The 20420-nt window shown below is 44.6% G+C and overlaps 1 protein-coding gene across 2 annotated transcripts in view; it reads left to right on the top strand.

The window, feature by feature from the left end:
- B4GALT1 (beta-1,4-galactosyltransferase 1) overlaps nucleotides 1–20420 on the top strand; it is a 219353-nt gene that overhangs the window by 53181 nt on the left and 145752 nt on the right. For both annotated transcript variants that reach the window (XM_063920061.1, XM_063920060.1), the window contains exon 2: nucleotides 18849–19084. In XM_063920061.1, the coding sequence (XP_063776131.1) occupies nucleotides 18849–19084 (236 nt within the window). The remainder of the gene's footprint in view (nucleotides 1–18848; nucleotides 19085–20420) is intronic.

Here is a 20420-nt window from a genome sequence, read left to right as displayed (position 1 = left end):
TGGACACAGGAATGCACTTTTACAGTACAGGAGAGGTCATAGGTTGATTTGAAAAGGTAGGCGATGTCTTTCTCAACTGCTCTTGTGGGTGGTCTCCTCTGGATTCCCGCCGCATACATAATATACAGTAAATACAGTTTATACCTATATTCTGCTGCTGCACATAACTATCCGCAGGAACATGCGATCTTCCGCAGACCAACACCGGAATGTTACCCTTAAAATACCCTACAGCTGGATACCAAATACCACCTTTTAACCTTAGTCTGTCCACTCTTATCCTGTAAAGGTTAATCCCTTTGTTCTGCATCCATTTAAACAGCTATAACTTTCTGATGTGGTGCAAGGAGACTATGTGTACATTGTGCACTATTTGGATTAAATATGTAATGTGTTCTGATGGCTCTCCATGCGTACACAAACTCTGCCGTGAATACCCATAACACACGCCGATGCGCAGGACCGTGGGAGCGACCATACGCAAATTGCGGATATGTGCACGCACGGCAGAACAAGTGCACGCGCAGTGGGCATGTGTGTGCAGTTTTTACGTGATGTGTGTTCTGCAATATTTTTCGACTTTGACAGGTTCAAACACTTTTGCTGAGTTCTATAAGTTTGATACCCTGGCTGATGAGGACCTTGCATTTGCTCAGTCGGTGCTGCAGAGTCGTCCGCACTCTCCCGCCCATTCTGGAGCTTTGGTATAAACCCCATGGTCCTTTTGGAGTCCCCAGCATCCTCTAGGACGTAAGAGAAAATAGGATTTTGGTACCTACCGGTAAATCCTTTTCTCCTAGTCCGTAGAGGATGCTGGGCGCCCATCCCAGTGCGGACTGTTACTTGCAGTGTTTTCTTGCTGGTAAAATTAGTTTATACACGGGTTGTGTATTACTTGTTTTCAGCTTGTTGCTGTGGTTACTTCATACTGTTATCTGGTTTACTGTTACTCCGGTTGTACGGTATGTTTGTGGTGTGGGCTGGTATGTTGTAGCCCTTAGTTTAAACAAAAATCCTTTCCTCGAAATGTCCGTCTCTCCTGGGCACAGTTCCTATAACTGAGGTCTGGAGGAGGGGCATAGAGGGAGGAGCCAGTTCACACCCAGTTTAAGTCTTTTCAGTGTGCCCAAGCTCCTGCGGATCCCGTCTATACCCCATGGTCCTTTTGGAGTCCCCAGCATCCTCTACGGACTGGGAGAAAATGATTTACCGGTAGGTACCAAAATCCTATTTTTTGTGCGTCCCAGTGTTGAAATACCTGATTCTGGTAGTATTTTTTTGTGGTAAGGTTTCAAGGGGCAGATGTATTAACCTGGAGAAGGCACAAGGGAGGGATTAAGGTGATAGTTAGGAGCTGATTGGCTAGCGTGCTGCACATATCACTGGTTTATCACTTCCTTATGCCGTCTCCAGATTAATATATCTGCCACTAAGTGACATGCAATGTGTTTTGTTTTGTTTTTGTTAACCCATATCGTTAAAATCTGATTTCCTGCTGTTCTTTCTCTGATCTGAGAGCCAATAAAATGCCTTCTGTAATCTTTGCATCACTGATCCAGAGAAACTTATTTCTCAAGTATGTGAATCCAGTTTGTCTTTTATCCATCGCTTTAACAAAGTTTTTCACAAGTCCAAGCTTGGCGTGCAAAGGAGGAGGGTATACCTTATCACAGTCAACAAGTGACCTGTTCACAACAGTTTTCTTGCCTGAAACAAGTGTGGTATGTTTTGGCCTATTCTTCTTAACGTAGTCCCACATAAAAAAACAAATGTACTTGGTGTAACTAGCTACAAGGGGGTATGGGTCGTTGGGCCGACTCAACTTAGGTCGACAGTCATTAGGTGGACCACCGAAGGTTGACATGGGCATTAGGTCGACAGGTGAAAAGGTCGACATTAGTTTTTGGACTATTTTGGTGTCATTTTCTTCGTAAAGTTCGCCGTGTCCCCTCGCATGGCTCGCTTCACTCGACACAGGTTACCTTTCCAATCATAGTCCACGTGGATCGTCAAGTATGGGAAAAACCAAAAAAATGATTTAAAAAAAAAAAACATAAATAAATAATGTCGACCTTTTGACCTGTTGACCTAGTACATGTAGACCTAATGACCATGTTGACCTAATGCTTGTCACCTAAGCTGTGTTGACCTAACGACCGTATCCCCTGCAAGGCTAGCCAAAGTGTAATGGCCTGAAGAGCTCCACAGATATTCTACTTACATTTCTGATGCTGAACCTTTTTCTAAAAGCAACTTCATGCTGTCGTACTGCTCTTTCACGTTGGCAGATGTGCTTTAAATCCTTCATGCCCTGCCGCCCTCATGGCATCCTTCTTTTAAACTGTTTTGTAATAACAGACACTTCTTGCTGTTCTGCTAACCAATAGTTGGTCTATTTTAAAAAATGAGCTGCTAATGCTCTGAACAATTGAGCATGTTATGCCACAGTGATTAAGACATTAACACCTTGGGTGAAATTCCTGTCCAAGCTGCTCATGGTTGAACATTAACCATGTTGTTAACACGAAGTTGAGCATTAAATGCGCATAAGCCTTTCCTTTTTTTTTTTTTTTTTTGTGTTCTTAAATGTGATTTGTCTGGTAACATAGGTGAAGAGTGAACCAAATAGTCACAACAGCTGTGAATTTATGTTAGACAACATTCTGACTCTTTATTCAATGCAGCATAGTTTGAACTTCAGACAGACCCAAATAATCCTTGTAAGATTTTTATAAATCATTTGGCACAGTGTCCACAGGCTGGCAGGAACCCATTTTCGAAAGTTCTCGGAATGTACATTCCCCCAGGAATTTTTCCATTGAATTACAACCTTGTATGTGTTATTTTACGACAAGGTCCCATCATTTTTCAACCTTGTACTCCTTTTAGTACTATTGGCAGTCAGTCTTTATTGGGGGAATTCAATTGAAGGAGGGAAATTTTAAAAATCCTGCGGCGCAGAGTTTTGCTATTCAATTAGAGATCAGAAAATGAGACAAGGGGATTTTTTTTCTTTTGCAAGTAAAGATTATTAAGATTTTAAATCACAAACATAAAGAATAACTATATACGATGACAGCAGATAAGCAGTACACATAAGCAGGAAAAAAGTGAAGTGGCCTAAAAAGGTCACAACAAACATAGCAGCAGGAGGCTCAAAGCAAAATGGTAAAGTAACAAAGAAAATGGTTAAGAGCCACAGGAGGGAATACATACGATTTACCGATGAGCGTGATGCCGGCTGTTCATACCCCGATAGCGGCATCTTGCCTGTCAGAATGCCGGCAGCGGGCCGAGCGTAAAGAGTCCCCTTGCGGGCTCTGTGGTTCGCTGCGCTCACCCCAGGATGTATTCCCACTCTATGGGTTTCGTGGACAGCCATGAGTGAGAATAGTCCTGTTTTGCTGGGATTCTGGCTGATGGGATTCTGGCGTTTGTATCCTGACCGCCGGGATCCTGACAGCTGACAAATTGAATGGATCCCCACAGACCATATCAATATGAATAACAAGCCACTGTGTGTGCTTTGAACATGGCTTTTATCAAAATTAAACATAAAGCTCAACTGTGAAAAGGAATAGAGGCAGAAGGACAGCTAAAGTAAAGAGAGAGCCAAGTAAAGAGAAGAGAACATGAGGGGGGAGGGGAGTGGCCACCAGGCTCCAGATCACCAAAAGACAGCCACCATCATGTGATAGCTGGCTCAGGATCTGCGATGCACCTATAAGGGACTTATGAGATTCACAAAATTCCAAACAACTAAACCATAGCTTTGAATAGTTCTTAAGCTTGTCAGCAGAAGACAGGAAAACATTGTCCATTGACCTTTATAATTCTATCCTCCGGTTCAATCACTAAGGGTCAGGGGCAAAGTGGTCTTCCATCCCACCAGAATCACGTCCTTAGCTTGCACTGTTGAGATATTTCAAAAGTGATTTCTTGTAAGCCCCATACACACAGGGGAGATGTGTGCTGAGCGATCGATCACAGACCGCTCAGCACACATCTCTCCCTGCTCAGCGCGGTGTATGCTTAGCGAGGGGGCGGGGACATGCCAAATCTAGAGCCGCCGATAGCGACGCGCGGGACCGCGCATAGCTGTCGCTGGCACCCTATACATGGAGAGATCCGAGCTTCATTTCTAAGCAATCTAGTCAGATTGCTTAGAATTTCAGGGCCTAAGTCAGACCTGATCGTAGCAGCAAATTTGTTACCAGATGGGCAAAACCATGTGCACTGCAGGGGGGTGCATATAACATGTGCAGAGAGAATTAGATTTTGGTGGGGTGTGTTCAAACTGAAATCTAAATTGCAGTTTAAAAATAAAGCAGCCAGTATTTACCCTGCACAGAAATATAACTCACCCTAATCTAACTCTCTCTGCACATTTTATATCTGCCCCCCTGCAGTGCACATGGTTTTGCCCATATCTGTGTGTACCCCCCTGTACACAGACCGCACCATAGCATACAAATTCAAGAGTGAAAGCTCAGGCCCATCTGGAATATCTGAGCCCAAGATCTCCCGTGTGACTGAAATCACCCCATCCCAAAAGGCCTTCAAAACTGGACAGGACCACCAGATGTGAAGGGGAGTACCCAGAGCTGTACCGCATCTCCAACAACTCGCAGACACACCTTGGTACATTTTATATAAAATGGCCAGACATCGATACCAGCTAGAGATGACCTTAAAATGCACCTCAACAGTTAAAATATTCGTGGAGGTACACCAGGATTTTTCAAAATAGAAGACCACTGGGTATCCCTTATATCCGTTCCAAGGTCCCCCCCCCCCCAGCTTTCTGTCAATTTCGGCAACACAGAAATGGTGTTCAATCAGAAATGTTTATATTGTGGGTAGGACGTGGGTGTGATAGGCCATAGCCAGTTGCTCAAAAGGTATTAGATCACTGGTCCCTACAGAAAGAAGGTCTTTTGTTTGCAGAAATTGTTTCATCTGGAGATACCGCCAGATTTCATTATTGAGCAGGAGCCACTTAGCTGTTGTATCACAAAAGGACAATATCCCGGAGTGCCCCATCAGTTGACTAATCCGACATATGCCTGCCTGGAACCAAAATTTTAAAGTCTGCCTTGAATCACCAGGAGGAAATGCTGGATTATCATGTAACTAGGTCAGAGGAGATTAAATTGAAGAAACGCATTTCAGACCCCTAAATCGTTGCCATATCACTAAGGTAGGACCAAGAGTCGGATGAGAAATAGTAGGCAAACAGGAAAGCTACGGCATAGTAGCCAAGGGAGACTTTACAAAGGAGCTCTCAATTAATATCCCCTGCTTAATACCCACTGCTTAGGAGTTCTCAATACCCAATGGTAAACGCTCAATTAATACCCACTGCCAAGCAGCACTCTGCCTAGATTAAAACAAGATTCTACTAAGCATAACTTCATCTTTGGAAGTACGGAAATGAGGAAGCTAAAGACCATCCAGAAGCTGTCGTCTAAACAAAACATAATCTTTAAATCGAGTTCTCACACCTAACACAAACATTTTTACTATGCGATGGAGATCCACAAACTTGCTGTGTGAGATGAGCACCAGTAAAGTGTGTAGGAGATAAAGCACCCAAGGCAAAATATTGGTTTTTGTTACATCAATCCTTCCACAAAATGTCCTTACATGACCATGAAGTAAGATCATACCGGATTTTTTTAAGAATAGGAACAAAATTTAGAGATTGCACTTTAGAGAGATCCTTGGGAAAAAGCACGCCTAAGTATTTTAGGTAATAAAGATACCACATAAAGGCAAAAGCCAGTAAGAACATTGGGAGAAATGGTAAGATTCAATGCCGCCGACTTAGGGTAATTAATTTTGAAGGATAGCTCTCCAAAGATGTGGAATTCTTTCATCAAATTGGGAAGGGATATTATGGGGTTCGTGTAATTTCTAGAAGATAGTCGGCGAAGAGGACTAGTTTATGTATCGAGTTTCTTCCGTATGCCAGAAATATTTGTGTTTGCCCTTATGACCTGTATGGCCAGTGCTAAAGCCTCCATACATAACACAAACACCATAGGATACAGTGGTCAACTCTGTCTTATCCCATTAAAGATCAGAACAGGGTCTGAAAGATAATCTTTAACCTAATTCCTGGCAGTGGGTCCCCTATACCATGCTAAAATCTTAAACAAAGAGGTTGGCTTCAGCCCCTTGTGTACTAACAAACCTCACTTAACTGCACAACTAATGTGGTTGAATGGTTTTTTATTCTGCATCCATTTACAAAAGCATCGAAGCCGCTGGGTGATTGGGGCGCTAAATTAATCAATTTAATCATTTTGGTAGTGTTATGTCCGACTTAGGACAAGAACCCACCTGGTCTGTATGGACCAAAACTGGTAGCAATAGCTTTACTCTATTCCCAATATGTTTTGCACAGAGTATCAAGTATACATTTAGTAAGGAAACACACCCCAGCATGCCCTGCCTCAGATTTAGCATGCTTTAATAGCAAAACTGTGGCAATGGAAATCCATCACCGCCGTACAAAATGTCTTGAAAATTAATTTATTTACACAAGCCATGTGTGTGTGTGTGTATACTTATGTATGTATACAATGCTTGTGACACCATTTTTTACTCAATCTGCTCTCAGCCAATCAGCTGGCAAATCCCTCGATACTGGCTGCTGATTGGCTGGCGCCTGTGGGTCCTGTCACTGTACATGCAGTGCTGCTGTATACGCTAGATCGGGTTTTGCGTTTCCTAGTTTTACATACCCTGGGTTGCCTACTGGAGAAGAGAAAGATTTTCATCCTGGATACTACTGGAGAAAAGGACCAACCGGCTCCAGGGTCAAGGTAAGTATAGGAGTGTGAGTGTGCGGTTATGTAGTAAAGTTGTATTGTGTAAGGTGTGTGTGTGTGTGTGTATACTGTTATTTTAAGATATATTTCTCTTTCATCCACTAGGGGACACTGGAGCATCCTTAGACATTAGGGGTGTGAAGCTTGCAACCGGAGGTGTGGCACAATCTAAAATTAGCATTGTCTGCACAGCCAGTTCCTCCCCCTTCACATCAGTCCTCCCTCAGTTTGGAAAATTGTGCCTAGGAGGTACAAGCACAGATGGGAGCTCCTGCTCCATGCAGATTAAATTATTTATTTTTATTTTTCTCTCTTCACTATACTGGCCCAATCCCTCCTAACTAAAGGGAGGGTGCAGGTTTTTAAAAGAAAAGATGGTAAATGCCCGATCCCACCTAAATGAAAGGGGGTGCAGGCTTTACCAGACGAAAAGGCTGTGTCCCCCTAATAAAAGGGGGACAAAGTTCAGGATTGGAGACAATGATTCCGGCTAAAGGGGTCTGCATCTCGATTAAGGCGCCAACTGTGAGTACTAATTGTTTTAAAATGGTCACTTAGCTCCCCACAGCGGCACGCCACAGCGATCACTGTGTTAGCCCAGGATCCCTTCAGCGGCAAGGCAATCAGGAGAGGCGCCGATACGGGACTGAGTGAGAGCGGTCCCGTAGCGTGCATCACCAAGGAGACAGAAGCGCCACTATGGGACTTGGTGAGAGGGGTCTCGTAGCGTGCAACGCCAGAGGAGAGAGCCGCATGGGGAGACACGGAGTAGCGTCGCTACGGGACTTAGTGAGAAGCGGTCCCGTAGCACGTGTGCGCCATAGACGCTGCAGTTTTCAGCGCGGCTGAGGAGATCCTTCAGCCGCGTGAGGGGAAATGGGACAGTGTGGCTCAGCACACTAATCCCCTAAACACAACCGTAAAGGCCCGGGTTCAAGTACCACTACAGAAAGGAGGCCGCTCAGCATAGTCTTCGAGCAGAAAAGTGCTGGCCAGTACGGATAGCTTTAAGAAAAAATTATGAAGTGAAATTTTTCAGTGTCGTCCATTTCCCTACCTGGCGCCATCTACGGGGAAGGGTAAGCCCTCACCCTTGTATAGATATCAAGAGGACGTTTCATGTGTAGCAATAGCTCCCTCTACCGGTGACCGCATATATTCAGAAATGTGGATGGTGTAATGGTTACTGCCTCATAACACTGAGGTCATGGGTTCAATTCTCACCATGGCCCTAACTGTGTGGAGTTTGTATATTCTCCCCGTATTTGCGTGGGCTTCCTCCGGGTACTCCGGTTTCCTCCCACAATCCAAAAATATAAAAGATCCTGAACAAAATAATTCTACCTTACTATTTATTTTTTCAAAGGACTTCTATTATAAAGATCCTGAAGAAAATACAAGGAAGCAAGCGGATACCAACGCTACCATCGTAGCTGAATTACAGTTGAGGTGCGTGGGTTGCATGTCGGCTGGTGTTTTAATTTATTTATTTATTTTTAATTTTTATATATATATATATATATAATATTTTTGTCCTGTTCTGGTTTCTATATAAAGGAGGGAACAGTAATTCCAGCCAGATCCGATAACTTTGCTTCCGTCATCTATTACAGCCTTTCTCTTCCTAATTTAAAGGGTGAAAGCGCCGTGAAGTACCCTGGTAGGGGGGTTTAAATGACAGGTATAAAGCAAAGACCTGTTATGTTTGTACGTAATGTACCAAGAAGAACACGCGGATGACGGCTCCGGGGGGTGCTATACCGGCTTAGACAAGGACGCTCCACCTGGGAGCAATGCTCTGTCTAGATCAAGGATAACCTTGTAGATAGAATCTCCAATGAGATGGCGGAATCCCACACGCATCAATCAGTGCTGCGGGATTCTCAAAGATGATGGAAGAATTTCTCATCAGGTTAACGCCTCCCGCACAAGCAGTAACAATGTGCAGGGCGGTTAAAAGGCCTCTTCCTCTTGTACCGGAAGCAGAAGAGGAAGAGGGTCCTCTCATTGATACAAAAGGTGAGGTAATTGAATCTAACCTAGTCGCCGATCTTCCAGAAGAGGACACAGCAATCTCGGGTCTTGTTTCTTTAATCAAAACAAACTGAGATCCTAAACTTTAAGGTAGAATAAGTAATGAAGCCAGTAGATTCGAATTGTGCGAATCCCAAAAACCGCGTTCAGCAGCGTTTCCTATTCCTAAATCCCACCAGTCTCCAATGGAGGAGGTTTGGAAACAACCTGCCAAACGCTTTCAATTTCCAAACGGGGTTTCCAGTAACTTATCCCCTACCTGAGGGTGTAATGGATAAGTGGGAGATTCCGCCGGTAGTGGATGTTTTCCTAGGAAGGTTGTCGAAGAAGACAATCTTACCGTTACCTACTGTAACGCCTTTATGAGGTTGACACAGCTTTAAAGTCACATTTATTTTTTTTTTTGCAGGTGCAACACAGAGACCTACGGTCGTCTGCGCTTGGGTTAACAAGGCCATGGGAGCATGGTCTGGACGCATAGTACAGGCTATTGAGGGGGAAAATGGCTTGGAAGAAATTACCCAACTGGCGGCGCACATTCGAGAATCAGCTTCATACTTGTGTCAAGCCTCTAGGGATATTCACAGTATAGCATCGCGCATCTCTGCATCAGCCATATCAGCTAGACGGACTGAGAACGGCGTGGAATCCATCCCCTTTGAGGGTGATATGCTTTTCGGTCCAGTGTTGGACAAGTGGATTTCGCAAGCTACAGCAGGGACGTCCACTTTTCTGCCTACTCCTTATACATGAGCCAATCCACAGGTTAGGAGAGCTTATACGGGACTAGCGTGTAATTCCTTTAGATCTCAGTTCTTGCGAGCCCGAGGAAGAGGTTTCGGTACACAAGTACGTGGGGGCAGAAGTAGAGGCTGCTAACATGCAGCAGCCAGAAAGCGGGATAAACCTGCTGACAAGACCGTGGCAGGATGGTCTCCCGGCTCACCTGGGATCCCCCTTGGTGGGCGAAAGTCTGGAGATTGCCTCGGTGCCCTCAGAAAGCATAAGTGCTACTGCCAGCAATTGAAAAATTGCTATAGTCAAAGGTCATTATTCCGGTGGCCGCCTTTCAGAGAGGAACGGCTCTCTATTCCAATCTTTTTGTTGTGCCCAAGTCAGACGGGACGGTCAGCCCGATACTCAATTTAAAAGTTTTAAACCGTTCTCTAAGGGGTATATGCAATTGCGGTCGAATTCCCGAAAATGTCGAAAAACGGGAAATTTTGGCAAAAAAAAAAAATTCGACAATGCAATTCAGTACTTTTCGTAAAAAAAACGGACTTTCCAAATTCGACTTTTTGAAATTAAACATTTGTCAAATTCGACATTTCTGCAATGGTGCAAATGCGGCAATTCGACAAAAGTATATTCAATTGAAGATTGTAAATTCGACAACAGTGTTTTTAGACAGTAAATTCGTCATTTTCAATTCGCCACACTTTGCTGGCGGAATGTAATAATTTTTTTTTAAAAACATGTTTTTTTGTGGTTTTTTTATTGGTAATAGCATATCTATTTATATTAGAAGGGATTAGGTACATGGTTTGTCTATTTAGGAGGCACAAGTATTATTTATATATTTTTAAAAATATATATATTTTTTATTTTTTTAAATGCAATGGGGTAAAAATCAGAAAAAAAAATGCGTAGGGCCCCCCCTCCAAAGCATAACCAGCCTCGGGCTCTTCGAGCCGGTCCTGGTTCTAAAAATCCGGGGGAAAAACTGACAGGGGATCCCCCGTATTTTTAAAACCAGCACCGGGCTCTGGTGCTGGTGCAAAAAATACCGGGGACAAAAAGAGTAGGGTCCCCCGTATTTTTTACACCAGCATCGGGCTCCACTAGCTGGACAGATAATGCCACAGCCGGGGGTCACTTTTATACAGCGCCCTGCGGCCGTGGCATTAAATACGCAACTAGTCACCCCTGGCCGGGGTGCCCTGGAGGAGTGGGGACCCCTTCAATCAAGGGGTCCCCCCCCTCCAGCCACCCAAGGGCCAGGGGTGAAGCCCGAGGCTGTCCCCCCCCCCCCCCCATCCAAGGGCTGCGGATGGGGGGCTGATAGCCTTTTGAAAAATGAAAGAATAGTGTTTTCCAGTAGTACTACAAGTCCCAGCAAGCCTCCCCTGCAAGCTGGTACTTGGAGAACCACAAGTACCAGCATGCGGGAGAAAAACGGGCCCGCTGGTACCTGTAGTTCTACTGGAAAAAAAATACCCAAATAAAAACAGGACACGTACACCGTGAGAGTAAAACTTTATTTCACACATGTCGACACACACATACTTACCTATGTTCACACGCCGACCTCTGTCCACTTGTCCAAGTAGAATCCACGGTGTACCTGAAAATAAAATTATACTCAACTCAATCCAGTGTCCTGTGATTTGTAATTCACGTACTTGGCAAAACAAAAAAACGAATACCCGGACCACACGGACTGAAAGGGGTCCCATGTTTACACATGGGACCTCTTTCCCCGAACGCAGAGACCCCCCGTGACTCCTGTCACAGAAAGGTCCCTTCAGCCAATCATGAAGCGCCACTTCGTGGCACTCTCCTGTTTGGCTGTATGCGCGTCTGAGCTGGCAGACAGCGCATCGCACAGCTCCCTCCATTAGTTTCAATGGTGGGAACTTTGCAGTCAGCGGTGGGGTTACCCGCGGTCAGCCGCTGACCGCGGGTGACCTCACCGCTGACCGCAAAGTTCCCACCATTGAAAGTAATGGAGGGGGCTGTGCAATGCGCGTCTGAGCTCAGACGCGCAGAGCCAGTCAGGTGAGTGCCACGAAGTGGCGCTTCCTGATTGGCTGAAGGGACCTTTCTGTGACAGGAGTCACGGGGGGTCTCTGCATTCGGAGAAAGGGGTCCCATGTGTAAACATGGGACCCCTTTCAGTCCGTGTGGTCCGGGTATTCGTTTTTTTGTTTTGCCAAGTACGTGGATTACAAATCACAGGACACTGGATTGAGGTGAGTATAATTTTATTCACAGGTACCCCGGATCGTCGGCGACATTGGAGACGTGGCAGTCGGCGGGTCAACATAGGTAAGTATGTATGTGTCGGCATGTATGAAATAAACTTTTACTTTCACGGTGTGTGTGTCCTGTTTTTATTTGGGTATTTTTTTCCAGTAGAACTACAGGTACCAGCGGGCCTGTTTTTCCACCCGCATGCTAGTACTTGTGGTTCTCCAAGTACCAGCTTGCGGGGGAGGCTTGCTGGGACTTGTAGTTCTTCTGGAAAAAACAATATTCTTTCATTTTACTCAAGGCTATCAGCCCCCCATCTGCCGCCCTTGGATGGGGGGCGGACAGCCTCGGGCTTCACCCCTGGCCCTTGGGTGGCTGGGGGGGGGACCCCTTGATTGATGGGGTCCCCACTCCTCCAGGGTACCCCGGCCAGGGGTGACTAGTTGGGTATTTAATGCCACGGCCGCAGGGCGCTGTATAAAAGTTACCCACGGCTGTGGCATTATCTGTCCAGCTAGTGGAGCCCGGTGCTGGTGTAAAAAATACGGGGGACCCCTACGCTTTTTGTCCCCCGTATTTTTTGCACCAGGCGCAGAGCCCGGTGCTGGTTTTAAAAATACGGGGGATCCCCTGTCAGTTTTTTCCCCGAATTTTTAGAACCAGGACCGAGGCTGGTTATGCTTAGGAGGGGGGACCCCACACAATTTTTTTTTCTGTTTTTTTACCCGTTTTTTAAACATTTTTTAAAATCTAATCAAAATCCGTCAAATCGGCCGTTTTTCGACAGCGGGATTGTCTAATCCGTTTTTTATTGAAAATGTTGAATTCCGGCACCCACCTGCCGGAATTCGGCGGTCGAATTGTGTCGAATTTAAAAAACGGGCGAAAAATTGCCGCGATTCGCCGACAATTGCATATACCCCTAAGTGTCTACTAATTCAAGCTGGAATCAATCCATTCGGTCATTACAGGCTTAGAACATGCATATCTGCATATCCCAATCTGGGCCCGTCACCAGGCTTACTTAAGGTTCGCACTGCTGATGGATTGCTAACAATTCAGAGCCTTGCCATTCGGTCTATCATCGACCCAAGAATCTTTACCGAAGTTCATGGCATTCATGGTTGCAGAATCAGGACTGTTGAGAGACACGATTAGTCCTTATCTAGACGACATGCTAATCAAGGTATCCTCTCCAGAATAGTTGATCAGGGATGTTCAGACATCTCATCCATTTCTCATTCACCATGGGGGGATTGAGAATTTCCAGAGATCCAACCTCATGCCAACTGAATGGATTCAGTTCCTCGGTCTCATCTTGGACACGGTAAAATTGAGGGTATTCCTACCAAAGAACAAGGTCCAGGACCTACAGAGATTACTGGCTCAGGTACTGAGGTCACAAATGGTCTCTCTACACCTCTGTGTGGAATTTCTCGGGAAGATGGTGGCGTCTTTCAAAGCTTTCCAGTACGGCAGACTTCATTCCCGACCATTACCGATGAACCTCATTGCTCAGGGAGCAAGGTCACAAGAATCTCGCAGCAGGCAAGAGATTCGGCATTTGGGATTGGAGGATCCCGACAACAGACGCCAGTCTCAGAGGTTGGGGTGCCGTCTTAGAGGAGCATTAGTTTCAGAGCAGATGGACGCTACTAAAGAGCAACCTACCCATACACATTCTCGAACTAAGAGCAGTTTACAATGCGCGTTTCTTGGCCAAAGGACAAGTCATGGGTCAACACGAAAGGTTACAGTCGGACAATGTCACGACGACGGCATACGTAAACCGTCAAGGAGGAACAAGGAGCGGGATGGCGTTAAAGGAAGCCACAAAGATCTTGTTTTGGGCAGAAAGGCGAAACATTATCCTCTCGGCAGGTTCATTCCAGGTGTGGAGAACTGGGAAGCGGATTATTTCAGTCACCAGGACATGCTTCCGGGAGAGTGATGCCTCCATCCACGGATTTTCGACAGGGTGGTAAGGAGATGGGGTCTACCTCAAGTCGACCTAATGGCGTCTCGACAATACCATCAGCTGCCCAGATATGTGTCCAGAACAAGAGATCCAGCAGCAGAAGGAGTGGACGCATTAACACTTCCTTGGTGTTACAGGAAGGTTTACATTGTTCCACCTTTCCAACTCATACCAAGGGTTCTGAAAAGGGTTGAAACGAAAACGAGTGTCGGCGATTCTAATCGCACCTGATTGGCCCCGCAGGAGTTGGTACTCAGACCGGCGTGGGTTACTAACGGAAGATCCTTGAAAGTCACCTCAGAGGACCTGCTATCTCAGGGACCGTTCCAACACCCAGACCTGAACAGGCTGCATTTAACAGCGTGGTTATTGAAACCCGGATCTTATGAAACAGAGGAATACCAAGAACGGCCATTCTTACGATGATTGCCGCTAGGAAGCCGGTCACAGCCATACACTACTACAGGAGTTGGAAGAGGTACTTGGACTGGTGTCAAGGGCATGGGTGGAATTCAACGAACTTCCACTTCTCCAGACTTCTATTTTTCCTTTAGGCAGGTCTGGGGGTAGGACTGAGGCTGGGCTCTCTGAGGGGTCAAGTTTCGGTTCTCTCCATTCTATTTCAACAGCGGTTAGATTCCTTACCAGAGGTTCAAACTTTTTTACAAGGGGCTCAGGGGATCCAACCCCCTTTTTTGTCCTCCTACTGCGCCTTGGAGCTTAAATTTGGGGTTGGACTTTTGGTGATCCAACTTTTGAGCCGTTAGCAAGAACAGACCTGAAATATCTCTCTTGGATGGCCACATTAAAACTTTTCTTGGCTCCGGCCAGGCGGGTTTCTGGGTTGGGAGCCTTATCGTGTAAGAGTCCCTTTTTACGTTTTCATGAGGATAGGGCAGAACTTCGTACATGAGCAGCTTTCCTTCCTAAGGTTGTTTCGGGGTTTCGCGTAACCCAGCCAATTGTGGTACCATAATTCCAGGGTCTCGCAGATAGAGACGTGTCCTTGGATGTTGTCCGAGCGTTACGGATATGCATACAAGTTACGTCGTCCTTCAGAGAGTCGGACCTTTTGTTTGTCTTTATGATGGGCCAAAGAAGGTTTGGCCAGCATCTAAGCAATTTTTGTCTAGCTGGATTAGATTTACCATTCGGCAAGCCTATCTTTCCTGTGGTGAACAGTGTCCGGTTCAGAGTGGGTGCCTCATGGGCGACGGCCAGTGGTGTTTCCACTACTCAACTTTGCAGAGAGGCAACGTGGTCCTCAGCCCACATGTTCGCGAAATTTTACAGATTTGATACCTTTTGCGTCCAGGGACTCTAAGTTTGGACGTTTCATTTTGCAGTCCACCGACAGCACTCCCTCCCTGGGGGATAACTTTGGGACGTCCCCTAATGTCTAAGGATGCTCCAGTGTCCCCTAGTGGATGAAAGAGAAAAGAGGATTTTGGTACTTACCGATAAATCCTCTAGGGGACACTGGACGCCCACTTCGGTGCTGTCAACCTGCTGCGTTCAAACTTCCTGTTCACAAAGTTTGTACAAACAGCGTTAGTTTTTCAGTTAAGAGTTTCTTGGGGGCTGTTTGATAGGTTGTACGGTTCGGTTCCTCGCCAGGGGCTATAGTGTCATGTCCTATTCTCTCAGTCAAATTTTCCAAACTGAGGGAGGAGGGATGTGAAGGGGGAGGAACCGGCTGTGCAGACAATGCTAATTTTAGATTGTGCCACACCTCCGGTTGCAAGCTTCACACCCCTAATGTCTAAGGATGCTCCAGTGTCCCCTAGAGGATTCAGAGAAATGGATTTATCGGTAAGTACCAAAATCCTCTTTTTACAGGAGGACTACAGGTACTAGTGGGCCCTTAATGCCCCGTGTGCTGGTACTTGTGGTTCTCCAAGTACCGGCATGTGGGGCAGGCTTGCTGGGACCTATAGTCCCCCTGTAAAGGACAATATTACTTTAAATCTATCTTTCACAAAACTGCTATCAACCCCACACCCTCCGCCCAGGAGTCCAGGGATATCCCGGGCTTTAGCCCTGGCCTAGGGTTACCTGGAGAGGGGGGACCTCTTTATTGAGGTGGGGGCCTGGGCTAAATAGTTAGGGGGGATGAATACTTTGGCCAGGGGACCCCATCAAGTGTGTCTTCTGGCTGTGATATTACCCCCTGCTAGTAGAGCCCAGTGCTTGTTCTGAAAAAAAAAAATGTATATGGTGGACCCCTACTTAATTTTTTTCCCCCTCTGTATTTTTAGAACCAGGGCTAGCTCCAAAAGCCAGTTGCCTGGTTAATTAAATACAGGGTACCCCTACACATGATGATCCCTGTGTTTTTAGAACCAGCGCCAGCTCAAAGAGCTCAGTGCTAGTTATGCTTGGGGGGACCCCTTGTCCTTCTTTTCTTTCTACCTTTTTTTACATTTTTAACACAGAGAAGCCTGCTCAGACTGCTCTGTGCAGGCTTCCCACAACATGCTGCTGACTGCCGTCGCTGCTATGATGTGACTGCAATGCAGGGACTATATGAATAAATTAAATGATGTCACTGATCTCATGCACTAACAGCTGCCTCTGGCACCCCTCACACTGGGAGGGCAGTATAGATGGTGTAATGGTTAGCATTACTGCCTCACTTCCTCACTTCACTGAGGTCATGGGTTCGACTCCCACCATGGCCCTGACTGTGTGGAGTTTGTATATTCTCCCCGTGCTTGCGTGGGTTTCCTACAGGTACTCCGGTTTCCTCCCACAATCCAGAAATATACTGGTAGGTTAATTGGATCCCAACAAAATGTTTTTTTTCCTCTAGCGTGAATGTGTAAACTTGGTAGGGAATATAGATTGTAAATTCCACTGGGGCAGGGACTGATGTGAATGGCCAAATATTCTCTGTACAGTACTACAGAATATGTGTGCGCTATATAAATAACTGGTAATAAATAAATAATAAACTTTTTATTAGAGCGGTGCCAGGGCTAATTACTCAATGTGCCCTCACCAACCCCAAAAACTCCCCCCTTCCCACTGTATTGACCAAGTGTTTTATTTCCCCTCCACTTTGCTGAATAAAAACTGGATGCAGGGAAAAGTCAGACCTATTGGTCCACTCAGGTGAAGCCATTTTCAGCACACCCACCAGCGATTTCTACTTGACTACTAAACACAGACTTTGGGTGTCATTCAGACCTGATCGCTCGCTAGGCGTTTTTTTGCACTGCTGCGAGCAGATAGTCGCCGCTCATAGGGGTGTGTATTTTCGCTTAGCAAGTGTGCGAACGCATGTGCAGCCGACCAGTACAAAAAAGTTTTGTGCAGTTTCTGAGTGGCTCAGGACTTACTCGGCCGCTGCGATCCCTTCAGCCTGTCTGGGACCGGAATTGACGTCAGACACCCGCCCTGCAAACGCTTGGATACTCCTGCGTTTTTCCTACCACTCCCAGAAAACGGTCAGTTGACACCCAGAAACGCCCTCTTCTTGTCAATCTCCTTGTGATCGGCTGTGTGAATGGATTCTTTGTACAATCCATCGCCCAGCAACAATCCGCTTTGTAGGCGTACGACGCGCCTGCGCATTGCGTTGCATGCGCAGTTCTGACCTGGTCGCAGTGCAGCGAAAAATCCTAGCATGCGATCAGGTCTGAATGACCCCCTATATTTCCTGGATTTCCCACTATACACTCAATAGGAGACACAAGTGCACCAACAAGACAGCATTATAAAGGGAATATGGTAGCCTGAGCTACGTTCTCTTATCCTTATATCTGTTTATTTTATTGCTCATGTATGCAATTATATGATTTGTATTGTGTCTTTAGGGTTGAGTTATTGGGTTGGGAGAATTTCTTCCCATCATACTTAAGTAAGTCATAATTATACTTATGCAATTATACTTATGCCAAGTTAAATAGATGTTATTCTGTTTGAATTTATGCAACACATATTAAAGTATTATGTGCATTGTTTTTTTTATGTCTGTAAAGCGCCTTGTATCCTGCTGGAGAAAGAGTGCTATATAAATAAAATTATTATTATTAATAATAATAATAAAGTGTGATTTACTTATAAATTGCAACATATATTGTGAAGACATCCTGGACAGTACCAATGAGAAAGTAGGGTTCTGTTAAAACTACAGGTATATACAGTAACAGTACAGTATATGATGTTCAGTGTACTGCATATAAAGTACTAGTGTTGGTTTTCTAGTTGTGCTTACCCAAGTCAGCCTTTTCTGTATAATATTTTTACCAAGCTGTGGTAGAGGCACAATAGAGGTCGTGAATTCCCCAAGAGAAAAGAAAAGGGGGTTACACGAAGAAAGTTATTCAAATATTAAATCTTTATTAATACTATATAAAGATACAGATGATTGATTTACTGATTCAGTAATTTGCTCATTTAAATACTGTAGTATCAATAAAGAGTTCATATTTTATGAACTTTTTTAGCCCCATTACATTGCAATATATGAACTCACTTTTGTTTCTTTGTATTTTTCTTATTTAAGTTGACCATGTATTAAGTACCAATGTTTAGTTTTATCAAACTGTAGAGCAGTATCAATAACAAAATGTACATTTAAAACGCCACATCATTAAAAAAAAAAAAAAAAAAAATGGACCCCATTTCCCAATTTTAGCATATTCTTCCAATATAGTACAACAATAAACACCCATCACCACCCTAAAAATGTAATACAATAATAAAAACACAACTCTAGCAACTGAAAATGTGAAAAGTAGTGTGGTTATTGAGGTATAAATCACTATTTGTTGCTACAGGATTAACAATGACGTAGAATCTATTAAAGAGATGAACGAAACTGGATATTTGTCATCTGGACTAAATTTGTAAACCAAATATTTAACTTCTGAAATGGCAAACAAATTTTTTTATTTTTTTTTACTGCATACTAAATGTAAATCCATTTTATTTGACTTTTAAATAAGAATTTTATAGTTTGTTTTTGAACACACTCAAAATCGTGTGACATCGATATATAAACATATGGTCTTGCATTTCAGTTGGTCCTCTAAGAGTTGAGTTTTCTATAGTGGTGGATCTGGAAGAAGATAGGAAGAGCAACCCCAGTGTAAGCGAAGGTGGTCGATACAGGCCCAAGGACTGCAAGGCATTACAGAAAGTAGCCCTTATTATACCATTCAGAAAACGTGATGAACATCTGAAGTATTGGTTACATTACCTGCACCCCATCTTACAGAGACAGCAACTTGACTATGGCATTTATGTAATAAATCAGGTGAGTAGTTTCCTTGTTTGTACAGAGGAGTGACATTCTAGTATCTGCGATGGGACATAAATGTGATAAAATATAATGATACTTACTGTATATACAAACAACAAAGGCCAAATAATTACAAATTCTGCAATAAACAAGTTAGCATTCTATTTGTATCAGGGTCCCTTATGTGTAGGTAAAGTAACTATTTTTTCAAGAATTACTGAAGGGAAATATTCTGACGCAAAGGCCATTCTCCCATATCATCTCGTATAGCTACCAATAGTTCGGTCCCAAAGTAGTAATCCTTAGAATTTAGTTAGTAACCCATATCAGTTTGAAATAAATACAATTATATCATTAAATAGCAGGTCTGTTGTGATAACCATGTCAGATGAATGACATATGGCTGCTATTAATTAGTAGAGTCAGTAGTTGAGTGGTTAATGCATATCGAAACTATCACACCCACACTTCATATAACAAATGGCAAACAATGGCATCCTCAAGTTACACTGAAAAGTAATCATGGGCAGAGTGTAAACCATTCCAAATGCACAGGTAAGAAAGCAAAAATAAATTAGATGTCCTCATTTGTGCACAATGCTAGTCAGAACAGGTATAATGTGAGTAACCAGTTAATGTGGTAATAGAAAATGGCCAGGATTATGAGGAATACATCAATACTTCTGCTTTCTATGGTTTTACAAGCACTGGATGAGAGATGAAAGTACTTTGTACTTTTTTTTTTAAAATGGTATACAATAAAGGTTAAGTATTATATTTTCACCATCTATGGGGTATATTCAATTGGTGTTGAAAACTGCCGTCTGTCGAAAAGACTGCAGTTTCCACTTTTTAAGATCGAATCGTGATTCGACCTATTCAGTCCCAGCAGCCTTTATTCGACAAGTTGTGGAATTCGACTTGTCGAATAGTACGTGAATCGGCGGTATAGCTGCCGATTCACGTACTTTTGAGTGAAACGGGGCCAAATTCGACAGGATTTTGCCCCGTTTCCAACCATCTCAGTCCGACATAAAAAAATGTCGGACTGAGATGTGGGACCCAGAGGAGGAGAGGGAGGGGGAGCCGCAGGGAGATGGGGGACAGCCGCGGGCATACAGGGGAGAGCAGCGCTACAGCACAGCGCTGCAACAGGATGTCTCACAGCTGCGCTGCTCACGGCAGTGTCCACCCGGCTCCAGCAAGTGAGGTCCTCCTGCAGCGCTACTGTAGCGCTGCTCTCCTCCATCTGCCCGTGGCTGTCCCCGCTGGTCTCCCCGCGGCTCCCCCCCTCTCCTCCCCTGGGTCCCTCATCTCAATTTGACTTTTTAAAAGTCGAATTGAGATGAGA

This window comes from Pseudophryne corroboree, chromosome 1 (assembly GCF_028390025.1).
Source record: "Pseudophryne corroboree isolate aPseCor3 chromosome 1, aPseCor3.hap2, whole genome shotgun sequence".
NCBI classification, from domain to species: Eukaryota; Metazoa; Chordata; class Amphibia; order Anura; family Myobatrachidae; genus Pseudophryne; species Pseudophryne corroboree.
Note: the sequence above shows the minus strand (reverse complement) of the source record. Positions and strands in the feature narration are given on the sequence as shown.